At 34.5% G+C, this 21,242-nt stretch overlaps 1 protein-coding gene across 1 annotated transcript; it reads right to left on the bottom strand.

The window, feature by feature from the left end:
• Positions 1-18,861: 18,861 nt before the first annotated feature.
• On the bottom strand, positions 18,862-20,188 carry prmt6 (protein arginine methyltransferase 6). Its single transcript, XM_059327487.1, has one exon. It carries the CDS (start codon positions 20,172-20,174, stop codon positions 19,116-19,118), a length of 1,059 nt encoding a protein of 352 aa, XP_059183470.1. The 5' UTR covers positions 20,175-20,188; the 3' UTR covers positions 18,862-19,115.
• Positions 20,189-21,242: the final 1,054 nt, after the last annotated feature.

The following is a 21,242-nucleotide window of genomic DNA, read 5'->3' on the forward strand; positions in this document are numbered from 1 at the left end:
ATTAACATAGTCTTATCATAACATGTATTCTTAACAGTAGCAGCTTTGTGATTGTGACCATAAACTCATTAGGAAAATGTTTCGTGAAGTAATAAATCAAGTGCAAAGTAGGGTCTTTTTCTCATAGACTTCTATACAATCAGCCTAGCTGGCCATTAGAAACAATGCAGACAAACAATGCATACTGTGTACCGCTGTGCTTTGTAGTTTATTTCTGGCTTTGGTTGGATTGTGTTTGCACGCCTCTGCTGAGTGACTATCACTGTGTGTTCCCAAAGGTCAACTGTTATATATGAATCTCTCCTCAGGCTGCAGGCTGGTAACTATGAACATACATGTGTAGAAAAATAAAAAATATGGCCCACATTCTCACAATGTTCTGCAAACATCAGCTTCCTTAGTTAGGATGGAGACGGGCTAAAGCAGGGGTGGGCAATTAATTTCCCCAAGGGGCCACATGACCAACACCACGAAGGTTGCAGGGGCCGGACCAAAACTCTGAACTAAATTCTGCTCAATATTAATGTAATCGCTTTATAAAATATAGTAAATTATCTGGTTTTGAGCTGCTACTGATAGGAACACATGTTATGATGAGACTGTTAATGTGGAGTAAATCAAGTATAGCAGTAAAAAGTAGTAAATACTCCAATCACTATATCACTTTAACATTTATTTTAAACACAACTGTAAATGACCTTAAGCAAGGTTCCTATTTATGTTTTTGTATTATAAAGCTTGTTTTTATAAGCTTGTTTTGTAAAGCTTGGTGCTTTAATTTTGAAAGGTAGTGACAGGAAATAACCGGTAGAACGGTTAAATGAAAAAACGAACTGTAAATAATAACGAGTGCGTAGTAATTCATATAAAGTTGATATAAAGTATCAAAATGCTTCTATAGTGGCTGACTGACAGGACACAAGGTTTGTTAGAGTTTATTTTATTCTGAAATACATATTAGTGGCTATATTTGTTGTCTTAACTATAGTAAAAGTGCTTGTTAGCTCTAGTGCTAATGCTAATGTTTGCTATTTTTTTCAAAATAAAAGCACTGCGGTTATATTGATTTCTAAATGCTAAAGGCATTTTAAATGTGTTGCCCCTTTCTTTCTCTTGGAACAATGTACAGAAGGAAATAAAAGTGTCAGGGCTGTTTAGTGTTGCTGAGTTAAAGTCAGCTTTTCTTTTGGTCGATATGTTGTCTTCTAAATATATTCTTTACTTTGTTTTAAATGGTTTTGGACCCTTATTGAACTTTTTATGCACCTGAACTCAATACTGTCTGTACTCTTCTGCAGTGTGCAACATCAGTTAATGTTTCATGTATTTATTGTTGTGAGAATGTTTCAATACTGCCCCATAACCAGTTCGTTCTTAACCCATAAGAACCTATGGTGACACAGGTGTAACAAACACTTTAAATCTTCTAGAATCTCCCATATTCAGCTTTATGCTTCACCTTTACTCATATATACCCAGCTATTTTGTGCATTTTTGAATAATTTTCATGTCTTTGTAAGTCATTTTGTGTCTTTTTTTGTCATTTGTGTCTTTTTGTGTCATTTTGTGTCTGTTGTTGTGTCTTTTTTAGTTATTTTGTGTCTTTTTTAGTCATTTTGTGTCTTTTTTTGATAATTTTGTGGTCAATTTGTGTCTTTTTTGGTCATTTTGTGTCTTTGTGGTCAATTTGTGTCTTTCTTAGTCATTTTGTGTCTTTTTGATAATTTTGTGGTCAATTTGTGGCTTTTTTAGTCATTTTGTGTCTATTTTTGATAATTTTGTGGTCAATTTGTGTCTTTTTTTTGTCATTTTGTGTCTTTTTTTGGTCATTTTGTGTCTTTTTTGGTCATTTTGTGTCTTTTTTAGTCATTTTATGTATTTTTTTTGATAATTTTGTGGTGAATTTGTGTCTTTTTTGGTCATTTTGTGTCTTTTTGGTCATTTTGTGTCTTTTTTGATCATTTTGTGGTCAATTTGTGTCTTTTTTTGGTCATTTTGTGTCTTTTTTTAGTCATTTTGTGTCTTTTTTGATAATTTTGTGGTCATTTGTGTCTTTTTGTGTCATTTTGTCTCTGTTGTTGTGTCTTTTTTAGTTATTTTGTGTCTTTTTTTTGTCTTTTTCAGTCTTTTTTGGTCATTTGTGTCTTTTTTAGTCATTTTCTGTCTTTTTTAGTCATTTGTGTCATTTTTGGTCTTTGTGCGTCTGTTGTTGTGTCTTTTTTAGTTATTTTGTTTCTTTTGTTGGTCATTTTGTGTCTTTTTTGTCATTTTGTGTCTTCTGTGGGGTTTTTTGGTTATTCTGTCTTCTCATTTTGTGTCTTTTTTGGTGATTTTGTGTCCTTTTTTTGTGATTTTGTGTCTTTTTTAAAGTAATTTAGTGTTTTTTTCAGTAATTTTGTGTCTTTTTTTTTGTAATTGTGTGTCTTTTTTAAGTAATTTAGTTTTTTCTGTCATTTTGTGTCTTTTTTTATAGTAATTTTGGTCATTTTGATACTGCCTCCAGCGGCCCCCAGGTAGTTTGAGACCCCTGTTCAAGAAGATTTAAAGTGTTTGTTACACGATGTCACCGTGGGTTCTTATGGGTTAAAAAAGAAATATTCCGGGGAAAAGACAACTGTGTAATCTTTATCATCAGTACACTTGGTAAATCTATCCAGCTGAGGAACAGGACAAACATTTCGGTCAGGAAGCAAATCAGGAAGATAGTGATCTCAGACAGCTCTGACTGAACTCAGAGTTGTTGGATATGAGGAGATTCTGTGAGAAGGTAAACAGTGGAAGACATGGGTAAGAAAAGATGATACTGTCATCTAATTTTGTGGTTGGATGGAACCAAAAGTGAACTTCAGGCATAATGCAAAGTGCTCAGCAACAAAGCAAACAATAAATAAAAGCTGCTGCAGAATGCCAAAGACCTCAGACTGGGTGTTCAAACAAGACCTCAGGCATAAAGGCTGAGCAAATACACACTGGAATAGCTGCAAAATAAGGATGTGGAGGCAAAAAGTAAAAATTTGTGTAATAATTTACACTGTTTATATGTTTCCTGTCCAACTTTAATGAGGTTGAACAAATCAACAAACACAGAAAATCCCCAACAATCAGAATATGAAAGGAATAAATATGATTCTAGAAAATTGTAATGTAATTTATTATACTAAAACTCACTTTATTCTTATTAGTCTAGACGGAACTGTCCAAAAAGTAAAAGTGAGGAGCATTTATGGGTACAAGTCGAGAACTGGCCTACTTTACTTATTTCAAGGGTGCTGAATCCAAAAAAAATGGTTCCCAAGCGAAATTTTGAGTTTTTGACCTTCTCATTTGCATATCAAAATGGCGGCCGTTGGTCGTTGGACCATTTCCCCTTAGTTTTTTTGTAAGTAGGCAATCAAAGATGAGGAAATTAAGTTTCTGGATCTATAGTCTAGAGTCAGAGCAAGGATATAGTGGAGGCTCAGTGTCTTTTTTATGTAGGACATTATATATATATATATATATATATATATATATATATATATATATAAATGCAAAATACCAACTTTTAAGGTGAAATTAAGCATTATTTGTGTGTTTTTTTTAAGGCTGACATAAATATTCAATCAATATCACTTTTAAATGTTCCAGTTGGTATTTTGCATATATATATACATAAAAAAGACACTGAGCCTCCACTATATCCTTGCTCTGACCCTAGACTATAGATCTAGAAACTTAATTTCCTCATCTTTGATTGCCTAATTACAAAAAAACTAAGGGGAAATGGTCCAATCACTGTGCAAGATGGGCAATTTGGTGGCCATTTGATACAAATTAGAAGGTAAAAAACCCCAAAATTCGCTTGGGAACCATTTTTTTTTGGACTCAGCACCCTTGAGATATGTAAGGTAGGCCGGTTCCTGACTTGTACCCATAAATGCTCCTCACTTCTTATAGGAGGCCTTTATTCTGAAATCCGTCTAGACTATATCCTTATGTCACGAAAAACACATATTGTGACTCCAACCCACCGAGTGCTGCACTGTTCTGTCTCTCAGTGTCCCGCATTGAACAATGAGTGTTGAAATCAGTTAGATTACGCACATTGTCTATTGATTGGCTCCTAAATTGCTGTGCGATACAAGACAAATAATCCCATTTCAAGTTTCAACACTTGTTTCTAATGGTTTCCAAACCATTTCAGGCAGGAATGGATCACAATTAGTTTAGCATTTAGCAGCAAAGAGTGGCCGTGCATGCATGAGTCTGATTCAGTGGCTGCCTGCGCTGCGTTTGACATTTCCATTCTCGGGACACCTTCCCTTGTTCTGTCTTGCTTTTTTTTCAAGCACCTGTAGAAGGAGACTGTGCGTGCACATTAGGCTACACTGTAAAAAAAACCCTGTTGTTTTTACGGTAAAAAACCAGCAGCTGTGGTTGCCAGAACTTTACCGTAATAAATACGGTGCAACTTTTTGTAATATTACAGTAAAATGATATTATCACTATTGATTTCCCGTTTAAGATTGCCATTTTATTCCATATTTTATCATAATAAATAAAACGTTTTTCCATTAAAAGAAGCGCTATTCTGCCATATAATTGACAAGAAAATACTTTATAAATGCAGCATGAATTAAAGATTTTACCATTAAATATTACAGTATATTTCTGTTAGAGATATGGTATTTAGTATATTTAACAGTGAGAAAAAAAAAATTAAATGCAAAAATGATGGCTTGTAAATATATATTACAGTATATTTTTGCTACAATCACAGTGCCAGTGTATTTTACAGTGGTAGTAATCTATTAAAAAAAAAAAAAAAATGTAAAAAATACTGTTTTGGCTGATATATACATTTACGGTGTTTCATTGTTACTGAAACTGAATTAACCCATTTATCAATTTACGGTCTTTTACTGTCATGGTTTAGCAGTTTTTCACCATAAAATCCACAGACATTTTTTACAGTGTAGCTGCAAGTGTAGAGTTTCATTTGAATGAAAAGCGTAAAGGAATTTATTTCTGTCTCTCTCTGACACAAAAGTGCTTCTTGGGCAACAAAGAGACTGAAGGAGCCACCTCATACTGTAAAGCCCTTTCACAATAAAGCAATGACCCAGGAAAAAACTCTGCTTGACATTTGACAACAAGGATGTGACCTTGGTCACTAGCGGGGCTTTAAGTCAGCCTGACTGCTTGACATTTGAGAGAAAGAATGAACATGGGTCACACTGTAGAACGGCTTTATAGTTTAAGGCTGAGAGATATTACAAAGGCTTGAATACAATTTTGAAACATTTGATTTAATTGATTAAGTAAAGTGCGAAAAAAACACTTTTTTGTAATAACGCTAAAAGTGCTCTACTTTTATCAGCACAAAAAGAACCGTCTCTACCTTGTTAATTGATTAAAGTGTTACCACATTTCTTTAGTAAGAGCTCAGAAAAGGACCAAGAATCCAGCCGGGCATCGCTAGTCTGAACACTCTTTGATTTCAAAGGGACATCAACAGCTGCAGAAATAAAAAATGCCTCTGAATAGACCCTCAACCAATCGGAGCAATGAAGTATGTGACATCGAGATGAAAGTCGAGGCGGAGCTTGGTCCGGTTTCAAGCAGGAAAAACAAAAAACATGGCGGCCAGGTGAGCAACTATCACAAATCACAGGTAAACAGGCCTTAAAATGTGTTTTTGAAAACATTTTCCTCAGCATCAACCTGAACACTGTCATCTTGCAACAAGCTAAGATTTTCAGAGATGCACTGCAAAAAAGCCAACTTGTATTTTTTGGCCTAAAACAGTGATGGTTGGTTTGGTGAAACTTGGAAATATAAATGATTGACATTTAGGGCAATAATGTAAGTTAGCACAACAAAGGAAGCCAGTTGTCTGCTCAAAAACAAGTTGGTGAGTTGTTGTTACTTATATCTTTAAGTTGGGGTTCACAACAAGGGACAATAGTTCTGATAACTCTTATTTCTTTGTTGGGAAATGCGGGAAAGCGGTGAAATTCGGTCATTAGCGAAAGCTAGCGGCTAACTGATGCTAGCGGCTAACTGATGCTAGCGGCTAATTGATGCTAGCGGCTAACTGATGCTAGCGGCGCTGCTTGTTACAGCTACAAGAGTAGCCATTAGCGTATCAATGCTAACTCAAAATTGTGGTCGCAACATTAGCTGACATTTCATAGCGGCGTTACAATCGTGCCAATTCAGCACATTGCAGAAGTTAGCAGAAGTAAGGATTAAAAGTTATTACAATGTAAAATTATAAGTTAGTACAACTTACAGTTGAGTTGACAAAAATCTGAATTCAGAGTTGAGCAAACTCAAAAACAAAACTTAAAATATTTAGTTTAATTGTCCAACTTATTGAAGTTTGCTGCCTTGAAATTTTGAGTTCACCCAACTTTTCTTTTTTGCAGTGTGTGAAAAAATTTCCAATGTCTGTATTCACTTTAATTGACCATCAAAAGTACTTGTTGGTTACGACAAAACGTGCTCCAAAGCTCAATGGATGCCTGTTAGTGATACAAGGACTAATACGAGACTGAGGCCCTGTTTACACCAGGACGCTCGCGGGTAAAAACAACAAAATATTTTATGTGAAGTGCCTTTCGTTTAGACGGTGACGGCGTTTTTGGGGCTTAAAGACGCAAAAATCTGAAACCACCCTCCAAAGTGTAAAAGTGTAATCCTCTCCTCCGTAGCGTGTCGTCTACACTGACAAGACACAAAACTCTGATCTGATCTGCTCACGTCACGTATGTGTTTACGTCACATACATGCTCCAGGACAGGAAATAAAGAAACGTGGGATTATTTCCATGGTGGGACCTTCAAGCTGCTCTGGCAGCTCTAATAAACTTACAGGAGTCTTTCCACCAAATGTCCAGGATATGTACAGATAGTATTAGTGAACAGAGAAGGATCTGGAATTACCTCCATCACATTCTGGATGCAGCGATTGGTGGGAGGAGCCAGACGGCTGTGAACGAGACCTGGGAGATCTAGTGATGGAGGAGAACTTTGTGGAAGGAGGAGTAATGGACAAAAAAAGACAAAAATTGACCCAAAAAGACACAAATTGACAAAAAAAAACACAAAATGGCCAAAGACACAAATTGACCACAAAAAGACGCAAAATAACCCCAAAAAATGACAAAAAAGACACAAATTGACCAAATAAGACACAAATTGACAAAAAAAGACACAAATTGACCAAGAAAGATGCAAAATAACCACACAAAAAATATGCAAAATTGCCAAAGATAGACAAAAATTGACCACAAAAAGACAAACTGACAAAAAAAGACACAAATTGACCACAAAAAAGACACTAAATGGCCAAAACCAGCCAGACGGCTGTGAACGAGACTTGGGAGATCTAGTGATGGTGGAGAACTTTGTGGAAGGAGTAGCTGATGAAAATGTGTGGCGTGAAAACTTCTGCATGCCCAAAGATGCTCTTATGGCTTTAAGTGATGCCGCCTGGCTGCATACAATCACATTCACACACTTTTGGATCACCGTATGCAGCAGATTTCCTCCTGAAAACGCTCGTCTAAACGAGGAATAAAAAGTGAAGACGCGACGCCACTTTAGCGTCTTCTGTTCAGACCGTCACCATGTTAACGGGGCCTCAATGTCCAGTTTGTTGCTCCACATAGAGCTTCATTGACACTCCAGCTGGAGCTCTCTGCAGAAAAACTCGTCACTTCACGGGAGACTGCTTTCTTCTTGACAACTTTCTACTGTCCACTGATCACATGCATCATAGGTTTGATTCCTGTACCGTTTATTGTTTGCATCTGCTGTCATGTTACACTTATGTAACTCAGAATTTCTTGAAAAGTTAAAAAGCATACAATGTTTTTTCATCACTGATGTCTCCATGTTTTAGTGTCAAACCTTTGGCATCAATCAGCTGGAGGAGTTATTTTGCAAAATCCACTAAAGTCAAGAACTCTGAAGAAAAGACAGTTGAAATCAATATAACCGCAGTGCTTTTATTTTGAAAAAAATAGCAAACATTATCATTAGCACTAGAGCTGACAAGCACTTTTACTATAGTTAAGACAACAAATATAGCCACTAATATGACTAAATGAATTACGACGCACTCGTTATTATTTACCGTTCGTTTTTTCATTTAACCGTTCTACCGGTTCTTTCCTGTCACTACCTTTCAAAATTAAAGCACCCGTTTTAAACTGGACGGCACCTTTTCAAAATAAAAGCATCACAACATCGTAAAACACATTGAAAATGTACAAACATGAAAAAACAAGCTATATAATACAAAAACATAAATAAGAAGCTTGCTAAAGGTCATTTACAGTTCTGTTTAAAATAAATGTTAAAGTGATATAGTGATTGGAGTATTTACTACTTTTTACTGCTATATTTGATTTACTCCACATTAACAGTCTCATCATAACATGTGTTCCTATCAGTAGCAGCTCAAAACCAGATAATTTACTATATTTTATAAAGCGATTACATTAATATTGAGCAGAATTTAGTTCAGAGTTTTGGTCCGGCCCCTGCAACCTTCGTGGTGTTGGTCATGTGGCCCCTTGGGGACATTAATTGCTCACCCCTGATTTAAGGGCAGATTTACACTTCAGATTGAACAAGAAGCTCTGATTTGGGGTTTGGATAACTTAAATAGCCTTTTCCCAATTCATCATGACCATAATTTAGAGTTAATCAGATTATTTTATGTCATTGTGAACAAGGTTATTATAGTTAACGAAAACTAACGAAATAACGAAAACTAGAATTGAAAAAACATTTTCGTTAACTGAAAATAAAAATAGAAACTAGAGTTTTTAAAAAAAAACAATAACTAACTGAAACTGTATTGTGTGGTTACAAAACTAACTAAAACTAACTAAAATTATAGTGGAAATGTCCTTATTTTTCGTTTTTGTCAACTTTTTTCTTTCATAATTCAGTGTTTCTATTTGAACATGCAACACATGGTGAATATGTTCACTGAGACTGGGATGTTTACACTAGAACCAGAATACAAAACACCCAGAACTGTAAGAGTTAATAACCTTATTGGGGCTGAGATGATAAACCAAAGGAAATAAAGGAAACATTTCTCTTTGAATCTGGCACCCAACACATAGCCCATTACAAAAAAACTAAAACTTACTAAAACTAATAAAAACTAAGCATTTTCAAAAAATAAAAATAAAAACTCACTCTAAAAACTAACTAAAACTAACTGAATTTGAAAAAAAAAATTCAAAACGAAATTAAAACTAAAATTAATGAAAAATCCAAAACTATTATAACCTTGGTTGTGAAAAGGCAGTGATGAAAGCAGCATGTTTAATCTAACATCTTTCTGCTGATTCACAGTCTCTAGATGTGTGTTTTCTTCTTCATGGGTTCAGAATGTTGCAACATAAAGTTCCAGGAGGAAACCAGACGTCTGCAGTTGAGAATGTGATGCAGCCATTATTATATTATATTATATTATATTCACTCCATCCCAAACTGACAGACAATGCCCTTGATTTGTAGACACTATAGCTTGTGATTAATTCCCAATGTGTTCATTACAGAGTGGCTTCACATTTGTACTGATGACACTGAAACAAATGAACACCATATCTCAAATGATGATAGGCTGCGAATGATGAATTATCATCTTACATTTTCAGGAATGTGTGTATTTATTAACTGCTGTATAATTAGAATGCAGGAAATGTGCTTTATGCTATAAGACTCATTCACTTTCATCTTTGGGACTTGAATTCAATGCAGAGATAGACTTCATCAGCAAAGTCTGCTGTCTCCTTCAGTTACATAAAGCTTTAATCAACACATTGTCCTTGGTTTGACCTGAGAGGAACATAATATTCCTCTTAATAAATAAATAAAGCACCTACAGAAATAGTGGCTGAAGAATGAGTATGCATAAAATTATCATTTCAGAGTAAATTCATTATTGGTTTCAAATTTAGTGTGACAAATACGGCTAAACGGCAGAATGACAACGCAGAATTTCTAATTATATTAAGAAAACAATGTATAATTTATTGTAAATAACATTTTTGGTAACACTTTACAATAACCATCATTTATAAATGGTAAACAGGTAGTTTATTCATGTTTAATCATCATTTATAAACCGTATATAGGCTATTTAGAATGGTAAATAGAAAATAGTGGGGCGGATTAGCTCAATATTTTACAACAATCGTTCACTTTGTGATAAAAGCATGAAATTTGGTAGATGTGTTGGTGAATATGTTTCGAACAAATCTGGATATTGGGCCACCTCAAAAGCGCCCCCTAGTGGCCGTGGCAGGCATTTGTTATACAAATAAATCAATAATGAATAAAAACTGCCCTTTTAATAATACCAACTGGTGAAGAATTGTATATTGTTGGAAAGCCTGATTAGTCACCTTTACAACGAGGTACAGCTTGTAAGGATCGTGCATTCATGGAATGAGCAACGGGGCTAAACGTGTGGGTAGCACCCCCCAAAAATGTGCATCCCCTGTGTAGTGGGGTGGATTAGCTGAACAATCGTTCATTTTGTGATAAAAGCATCAAATTTGGTACACTCATTGCTGAATACATGTTTAATGAATCTGGATATTGGGCCATCGCAAAAAAAATTCTGATGGCTGTGGCGGCCATTTTTAAAAATGGTCATTTAAAAGCGGCCATTTTTAAAAATGGCCGCCAGTGGTTACTGGCGAGGAATGCTTTGCCTACCCTACAGCTGCTGTTTCATGTTTTCAGCACCACAAATATAATTTAGAGACATGTTAAAGTGACAAAAGCTTTATTACAGTCTAATAGAAAAGAACATTAACTTTGTATAACATTTTATTAGGTCTTGATATTCCCATTCACAGGCTACGGCCTCCTATAGCTATACTGAAAAAATAATTTTCAATATTGTATGATCTGCAACAATAAAAACAAAACACATTTAGACAGAGAAAAAAATCATACATTTTAAAAATTCTACTAGGGTTACTTGTAGCAGGTTACTCTTTCTGGCAAAATCCTTGTACTGAGGTGTGTGACTTAGTCAGGCGGCTTAGCCAAATAAAGGGGACACGCCGGACAAGAGCACCACATTTTTTCCACATACTCTCTATCATTATAGGTTTCAATTTTTAGTAGGAGCCACTTCATCAAGATTGCGGTGATGGCAGCCATATAAAGTTTATGAGAAATGCTATATCTTCCAAGCCACTTAGAAGGTCAATCTTGGTGTCAAAATATACATTTTCTGGGTCCAGGAATCATTTAAAGCTATTGAGAATATCACTAGATGATTATTTTATCAAATTGATATGTTCATTTTCACTCAGACTGGGCAACTCGCTTCAAGTGCTGCAGCAGGGTATCCTGAGTTGAAACTGTTTGGAATCAATGTTCACGGGAGAGTGTGGATTAGCTGCCATGTACACTGCTCAAAAAAATCAAGGGTACGCTTTCAACTCATGTCAGATCTTGATCAACAAATTATTTACAGTGACTCATCTAGTGATATTCTCAGTAGCTTTAAATGATTCTTTGACCCAGAAAATGTATATTTTGACACCAAGATTGACCTTCTAGGTGGCTTGGAAGATATATTGGTTCTCATAGACTTATGGCTTATGGCTTATATGGCTGCCGTCTCCTATCTGCAATCTTGATGAAGTGGCTCCTACCAAAAGTTGAAACCTTTGGTGATAGAGAGCATGTGGAAAAATGTTGGTGCTTTTGTCCGGCGTGTCCCCTTTCTTCTCAAATCTGGTCCTAAGCCGCCTGACTAACTGTGATGGAGTTATAAAATACATTTAAAAAAAGAACCACATGGGCAAAGGAGACATTACATATAGTGTGCCTGTGTGTGTGTGTGGAGGGATGTCCACATTCCACAGGACATAATTTAACAGTGTCTTATTAAGCTTTCACACCCAACAGCCACTGATACATGTTCCAAGCTAACTAGCTAGCTTAAGTACCTATTTTTGCTATCTTGCTAATTTACTTTTCCGCCAAGGCCCATGATGATTGTTTTTCTCTTTAGCCTTTATGATGTTCATAGCATATTTTATTCATAATTATAACAGGTGAAATGAAATATTTAGACATACCTTGATGGACAGTTCACTGCACTGCTTGTCCCAGGAAGCAAATGCTAGTCAGCTCATTTGCTAGCTAGCTCGATGGCTAGCCCGATTGTGGTGGGGCAGGAAAAATAACTGAAAGAGTGTCTAACTGGATTTTTGTTAATGTAATATGTGTATTTACATTTTTTAATTTACGTTTGTATATTTAGTTTACATTTTTTAAATATTTTAAGAAATAATTTAAATATTTTTTGTAATTTTAACGAAGAAAATGACTGCTATGGCCACTAGGGGGCGAATTTGCGATGGCCTAATATACAGATTTGTTTGAAACATATCCACCAACACATCCACCAAATTGTGTGCTTCTATCACAAAATAAACAATTCTTGTGATTTATTGAGCTAATCCGCCTCACAGGGGATGCACATTTTTGGGGGTGCTACCCACGTTTAGCCCCGTTGCTCATTCCATGAATGCACGATCCTTACAAGCTGTACCTCGTTGTAAAGGTGACTAATCAGGCTTTCCAACAATATACAATTCATCACCAGTTGGTATTATTAAAAGGGCAGTTTTTATTCATCATTGATTTATTTGTATAACAAATGCCTGCCACGGCCACTAGGGGGCGCTTTTGAGGTGGCCCAATATCCAGATTTGTTCGAAACATATTCACCAACACATCTACCAAATTTCATGCTTTTATCACAAAGTGAACGATTGTTCAGCTAATCCGCCCCACTAAAATGTATTAATGTTGAACTATAATTTATAAATGCCAAATAGATGGTATATTAATGTAAGTTGATAGTTTCTTTACCATAAACAATTACATTATAATTCTTAGTTTATTAATAGTTTTGCACTCATTGTAACATTTTTAACACCATATTAAGTATGTAAATGATTTCAAAATGATTCTTATACCTTTAAGAAATTGTTTGAAAACATTTAAAGATTAAATATGTCTAGAATTTTGTAAATGATTAATAATTGGTCGATAAACCATATATAAACATCACTTAGATGTTTTTTTTAATTGTCATTTACATATATTTGTCTAAAACTACAGTTGTGAATTTCAAATAATAGGTACACTAGGAAACCTTTATTATATAATTAATATTTACCTTTTTGTAAAAAAAAAAATATATTAACTTGGCAATGAATTTGTCATGGTGACCCTTCAAATTAAAAAAGTTTTGAAAGTAGTTTAATGTCACAAAAATGCTTGTGTTGATGTCAGAAATGTTTTAATTTATTTGTCAAGTTTGTCAAGTTTTTAAAAAAAATGTATTTATTTATTTATTTTTTGTGTCATTTATTTATTCACCTATATTTCTATTTTATTTATTATTATTATTATTATCGTGTGTTCTTGAAATGTACCTTTTGTGACATTTGATACACTTAAATGGACATTCGACACATTATATTGTGTATACTTTGTTTTGATATGTTAGTTTGTGTCTAATTTTTATTTATTTGCCTTTTATTATTATCTTTATTATTTGTGTATGTATGTTATTTGTCACTCTGAAAATTGACAATAAAAATATTTTGAAAGAAGAAGAAAAAAAAAGAAATGTTTTAATTTATCTCACAGATATAGATACTAAAAAGTTGATTATTGGAGTAAAAATGAAGCTAATGAAAGTCAGTGCAGTTCTTCAGTTCACAGTACAGTAATTTAATATGTTTAAAGCTGTTTAAACAGGTTATGGACGTATGAATAAAGCTGTGTAAGAATATTTGTAGTGATGTTGATAGGATTCTTTCTGTACACTGTAAAAAATAATCTGTTTAATTTACGGAAAAATACCGGCAGCTGTGGTTGCCAGAACCTCACCGTAAAAATTACAGTGAGTGGGTTTTCTATTCTAAATTTAAATGTAAATATCAGCAAAAAAATGTCATTTAGACTGAATAATCCTGTTATTTTTTAGGGTAATTGTGTCATTCATTCACACATCATGGTAAATTGATATACATTAATATATAAAAAACGTTATTTGATTGCTAAAATGACATGAATTGATATGTACGTTTTAATTTACTTCATTTATCATTCATTAACTTTTTCATTTCCCTAGTAATTCATTTTACAATGCAATTTTCCTATTTTTATTTATTTAATTATTTTTGTAATTTATTTATTTATTATTTTTTTTTTTTATTTAAAAAGTATTGAAATTAATTAATTATTCTCACATTTATTTATTCCTCTATTATTTCCCTCTGTATTTTCCTTGCATTTATTTTCCCCAAAATGTTTTATTGCTGTATTATTTTCTTATATCATACATTTCTTCTTCATTATGCAAAAGAGGGTATTTCTCCATAAATTTTGCATGAAAATGTTGTATTTTTACAGCAAAACTGTGTGTTTCTTCCAGTTTATGACAGTAAAAGTAAAAGTTTTGTGCTATTCTTTGATTTACGGTAATTAAAAGTGTCAATTTTTCATTTTACGCCCTATTTCTGATGTATTTGACAGTGTTTTACTGTTATTTCTACAAACATTATTTCCAGTCAGGACTCATGACACATTAAAAACAGTCAAAGCTTATTTTTATTAGGGTCTAGTTTCCATTTGTTCAATAATGAACGCAGTTGGTGAACAATTCTCTTTGAAACACAGTTGTTAGTTTACCAAATTATAATCAAACTCCCTGTAATATAATCTGCCAAAATCCTTCTCCACTCTCTGCACACTGCCTCTAAAGTGAATCAACGACTGATCAGTGACCAGATAACAGTTTTTCTTCAATAAATACATGACAAATTATTAAACGTTCCCATCAAACTGCTAAATGTTAAAAGAGATTTATTATTATTGATTGTTGCCGAGGATAAAAAATGTCATTTTCACAACTCAGTCACTTGGATAAAGCATAAAGTCTTTGATGCCTAAGAAGAAAATACTTTGTTGTAAAAATAATAGTGTTTGCTATTTTGCAGAATGTTGCAGTAGAATCTCAACAGTGGATAAAGTCAGTGGTTTCTGGCAACAGATGACAGTGTTAGCTTTAAACCAGAATAATGAGCCAATTTAGTTAGTTATTAAAAAACTGAGCAGCAGCCAAAGTAAAACACCTCCTGCCTGCCTGACTGCAGCTAGTCCAGCTCAATATATCGGTCTAATCCTCGTCTGAAAGCAGCATTTTAAACAGATTCAGCACAATATGCATGACTAAATTTATTAGAATATCAGATGTCTGCAGCATGGTGTTGAATTTATTCAACAATTTGTTAAACATGGAATTAAAACCTGCAAAACTCTGCTTTACAGCGCTACAAACCTAAAACTATTCAGTGGTCAGAAGACTTTTTCATGTTTCTTCTGATGGTCAAATGTTCTTTTAAATCAGGGGTGTCAAACTCTTTTGCCAATACCAAATTATTATCTTATTATTGTACTATAAAAGCTGACCCGCCGGTATTATACGGCGCATTTACCGCTAATACTAGATTTATTATTGTTATTTTATTTTTAAATGTATTAACCTGTTGAAAAACTTTATTTTGATATTTAAATCAGAAGGATGCAAATAGAAAAGAGGCATATGATTTTTATTTAATTTTTATTTAATAAATTAATGGCATTGATGTGTTTTTTATTTGAAATTTGATTTTGCATGTCAGCACTATTTAGTTATATATTGTATGTTTATAAGCGTTGCTGGTTCCATATTTAATGTTAAAGCAAAACATGTTTGGTAGATATTAAAAGGTTTATTTGTTCAATGTTGGCCCGCGATTTTATTCAAGTTTTACATTTTGGCCCATTGTGTATTTGAGTTTGACACCCCTGATATAAATGCTTTTGCAGCCCGACAACAAAACTATTAAAATAAATAAGAGATCTGAAATGATTAATTGATTAGTTAGATATTAAATTATTATTATTATAACTATTATTAACTGAGAGACAGCGAGTGACACACAGCTGTTTGTTGTTTTGTTTTTATTTTACTTTTTCTTCTTTTTTTTTTTGCTGGGACAGTTAGATTGTATAAATTATATGTTGATTGTAATTCAATGATTGTAAATATTGCTTTCTTTTATTGTTATTAGTTTTTCTTTTCTTTTAAAATGAATAACAGAATTATAATAATGTATTGTAAATATTGCTTTCCTTATCTTGTTATCTTTTTTTCTGATGCTCGCTTTGGCAATATTACGTCATGCCAATAAAGCCAATTGAATTGAATTTAATTGAATTATTAAATTAAATTGTTTGAGGGACGTATGATTGAAAAATACCAAATACGCATCTTTCAGTTTCTTAGCTGTCATTATCAACCGTTTATCATTTATAACAGCCTAATAATAAATAAGTAATTGAGTACAGTATTAGTTTGCAATTTTCAGTTAATTATAACAGTTTCACACAATTACTGTTATCATCATCAATGACCCTTAAAGGAACAGAAAAAAAGGTTTTGTTTGTTTTTTTTACACTTTATTGTAATTAAAACTGTAAATGTTTCTTTCCCCTGTTGAAAATAAATAAAATATTCTTACCGTAGATAAACAAATGTCCATGGCATCATTTAATTTTTATACCACAGTAAACTGTGATACCTGTTGGTTGGTCAAAGCATTTATTCCAAATGATTTATCAAAAATATAATGGTGAATTATACACTGTAAAAAATAATCTGTTTAATTTACGGAAAAATACCGGCAGCTGTGGTTGCCAGAACCTCACCGTAAAAATTACAGTGAGTGGGTTTTCTATTCTAAATTTAAATGTAAATATCAGCAAAAAATGTCATTTAGACTGAATAATCCTGTTATTTTTAGGGTCATTGTGTCATTCATTCACACATCATGGTATTTCTCCATAAATTTTGCATGAAAATGTTATATTTTTACAGCAAAACTGTGTGTTTCTTCCAGTTTATGACAGTAAAAGTAAAAGTTTTGTGCTATTCTTTGATTTACGGTAATTAAAAGTGTCTAATACGGTGATATACAATTTTTCATTTTACGCCCTATTTCTGATGTATTTGACAGTGTTTTACTGTTATTTCTAGAAACATTTTTTACAGTGCAGCACTATTCAGTACTAATGCAATTTTGTGATATAAAATAGGTCCTCAATTCTGTAAACTGAACACAGTAAGAAATTTAAAAAGAACATCAGGGTTGGCTTGCAAAAATACATTATTCTTGTTGTGTGAGGTTAATAAGGACGCACAAGAGGAGGATATGGATTATTGGTGTTCTAATTTAGGTGTGACATTATGTATAAGGTGTGAAAACAAGCATAAAATAAGAGCATGTACCAAGGTTATAATAGTTTTGGATTTTTCATTAGTTTTAGTTTTAATTTCGTTGTCAATTTTTGTTTTCAAATTCAGTTAGTTTTAGTTAGTTTTTAGAGTGAGTTTGCTAGTTTTGATTAGTTTTATTTTTTGGAAAATGCTTAGTTTTAGTTTTTTTGTAATGGGGTATTTGTTGGGTCCAGATTCAATAAGGTCACAATAAATGTTTCCTTTATTGCCTTTGTCTGATCCATCTCAGCCCCAATAAGTTTATTAAGTCATAAAACCAGATGGATTAAATAGATTTAATATCAACCAAAAAGGTTTACGGATGAAAAAAGTTGTCAAAGACGAAAACGAAGGACATTTTCACTATAATTTTAGTTAGTTTTAGTTAGTTTTGTAACCAAAAAATACAGTTTGTTATCGTTTTTTTTTTAAAGTCTCGTTTTTATTTTTATTTCAGTTAACGAAAATGTTTTTTCAATTCTAGTTTTCGTTATTTCGTTAGCTTTCATTAACTATAATAACCTTGACATGTACTGCAGTTCACATACTGATTGTAGTAGCTAATGTTTTTTTGTGTTTACTCAAAAAAATGCATCCAGCATGTCGATGTTTAAATGTCAGCTGCAGTCACTTTATTTATTTGTGAGGCCTAATCAGACCTTATATGTATATGGATTGTTAACTTTTGGTCAAAAATACAAGTCATTGTTCCTCCAGAGGTCACAATGAGCAGGTTGGGAATACTGACAGACAATATTACTGATATACACTACCGGTCAAAAGTTTTAGAACAGCCCAATTTTTCCAGTTTTTTATTGAAATTCAAGCAGTTCAAGTCAAATGAACAGCTTGAAAGGGTCCAAAGGTAAGTGGTGAACTGCCAGAGGTAAATAAAAAAAGGTAAGCTTAACCAAAACTGGAAAATAATGTACATTTCAGAATTATACAAGTAGGCCTTTTTCAGGGAACAAGAAATGGGTTAACAACTTAACTCTATGGAGTCTTGGGCTATTTTGTCCATTTTTGAATTCTTTTCATGTCTTTGTAAGTCATTTTGTGTCTTTTTTTAGTCATTTTGTGTCTTTTTCTGGTCATTTTGTGTCTTTTTTAGTCATTTTGTGTCTTTTTTTAGTCATTTTGTGTCTTTTTTTAGTCCTTTAGTCCAACATAAAATGTGATTTTGGCTATTTTTGAATTATTTTCATGTCTTTGTAAGTCATTTTGTGTCTTTTTTTGTCATTTTGTGTCTTTTTTTTTGTCCTTTTGTGTCTTTTTTTGGTCATTGTGTCTTTTATTAGTCCTTTAGTCCAACATAAAATGTGATTTTGGCTATTTTGTCCATTTTTGAATTATTTTCATGTCTTTGTAAGTCATTTTGTGTCTTTTTTGGTCATTTTGTGTCTTTTTTTGGTCATTTTGTGTCTTTTGGTGTCTTTTTTTAGTCATTTTGTGTCTTTTTTTAGTCATTTTGTGTCTTTTGGTGTCTTTTTTTAGTCATTTTGTGTCTTTTTTTAGTCCTTTAGTCCAACATAAAATGTGACTTTGAATCTTTTTTTGACTTTCAAAACACTATCATGCTCAATAAAGAATTTTTTGCAAATGTGCATTAATTTCAGAGTACACTGAGACATTAAACTGCATCATTTTCAATTAAATTCTGGAAAAGTTGGTGTGTTCTAAAACTTTTGACCACTTTTGAACTTTTGTGTGTGATTTAAACAGTAACACAGTGTTTTATTCCACTATGAGTGGGCTTCACTGCTCCAGTCCGGGATGGAGAAGGTCTTGGACTGTCTTTTCTGCTCTCCTATCGTGTAGTCCACGTGGATGCATATATGTCTCGCGCTCTCCTCGGAGGGGAACATGCTGATCTCCCCGGTCACCGCCGTGTCCTGCACCACGTCCACCGGCGCGTCCAGGTACAGCACCGCCTGCTTCCAGTGCGTCTCCGGTTTGAACGGGGACGTGGAGAGCACGAGCGCCTGCGGCTTGTTGTCCGGGCAGGGGAAAGTGACCGTGAAGTGCACACAGAAAGCGTTCACGGCCGCCGAGCCGAACGACTCGCACCGGAACTTCCCCTTCACGGACCGGAGCTCCTCCACGGTCACCGAGTACAGGTCGAGCTCTGCGAAGCGGGCCGGGTGGGAGAGCACGTCCTCCACGGTCACCGAGTTCACGGTGATGTCAGAGTTCATGATGCACCTGCGGGCGAAGTCCGACATGCAGGACATGTCCACCCCGTACTGCTCCTTGACGGTGTACCAGAAGTTGAGGCGGTCCTCCACCACCGGGTCCCCGATGGGGGAGATGTAGAGCTCGGCTTTGCTCGGCAGGATGACCCCCCCCGGTTTGAGCCACTTGTCGCGTGCGTAAAGCACCGAGTTGAGCATGGACTCGTGCAGGAGTGCATACCCCATCCACTCGCTCACTATCACCTCCACCTGCTCAGGTAGGTCCACGGTCTCCACGGTGCCCCGGATCACTTCTATCTTGTCCTCCATGTTGTTTTTTTCCACTATTTTCACCGCCTGCTCGGCGATAGAACACGCCTCCACCGCGTAGACTTTCCTCGCGCCGGCTTGAACGCAGAACATGCTTAAGACGCCGGTTCCAGCCCCGACGTCCAGGACTACTTTACCCCGTATGGACTCACCGTTCCTCAGGATCGCCATCCGGTACGTGTTGGTGCGCACGTGGTCCGCGATCATCTCCTCGTGGATGGTCACATCCGTGTAGCTGTCGAAGTAAAGTCTGTCCTGGCGGCTTTTATCCAATTTTCTTTTCTTTACGACATGAGACATCTTCTCTTCTCTTCTCTTCTCCTGCTGCTGCAGCCTCACTGTGTTGTTGCGCTACTTCCGGGTTGTGACATCTGGGACTTGTAGTTTTCCACCGCACACAATACGAGGAACACGTGGTCATATAAACTACAATTCCCACAACAAGAGACAGTGACGCAGTGGTGATGCATTCAAAGTCAGTGTGAAGATGGTACATATGAGTTCTACTGGGTATAGTCCATAGACTGTATAAAATATATATCTATACACATATATATATATATATATATATATATATATATGTATAGTCGCGAGAAATGACAGAAACGGCGCCTCTCTTTTTTCTGGCTTCGCATCAGTTTTCTGTTATAGTCTAGACGGATTTCAGAATAAAGGCCTCCTATAAGAAGTGAGGAGCATTTATGGGTACAAGTCAGGAACCGGCCTACCTTACATATCTCAAGGGTGCTGAGTCCAAAAAAAATGGTTCCCAAGCGAAATTTTGAGTTTTTAACCTTCTAATTTGTATCAAATGGCCACCAAATTGCCCATCTTGCTCAGTTGTTGGACCATTTCCCCTTAGTTTTTTTGTAAGTAGGCAATCAAAGATGAGGAAATTAAGTTTCTGGATCTATAGTCTAGGGTCAGAGCAAGGATATAGTGGAGGCTCAGTGTCTTTTTTATGCATGCATATATATATATATATATATATATATATGCAAAATACCTACTGGAACATTTAAAAGTGATATTGATTGAATATTTATGTCGGCCTTAAAAAAATGACACAAATAATGCTTAATTTAACCTTAAAAGTTGGTATTTTGCATGTGTATGTATATATATATATATATATATATATATATATATATATATATATATATATATACATAATGTCCTACATAAAAAAGACACTGAGCCTCCACTATATCCTTGCTCTGACTCTAGACTATAGATCCAGAAACTTAATTTCCTCATCTTTGATTGCCTACTTACAAAAAAACTTGGGAAAAATGGTCCAACGACCAACGGCTGCCATTTTGATATGCAAATGAGAAGGTCAAAAGCTCAAAATTTCGCTTGGGAACC

Source organism: Centropristis striata, chromosome 23, assembly GCF_030273125.1.
Source record: "Centropristis striata isolate RG_2023a ecotype Rhode Island chromosome 23, C.striata_1.0, whole genome shotgun sequence".
Lineage (NCBI taxonomy): Eukaryota > Metazoa > Chordata > Actinopteri > Perciformes > Serranidae > Centropristis > Centropristis striata.

Excerpts from the sequence above, each read along its gene's own strand:
- prmt6 (XM_059327487.1), bottom strand. The coding sequence starts at position 20,174 with ATGTCTCATGTCGTAAAGAAAAGAAAATTGGATAAAAGCCGCCAGGAC.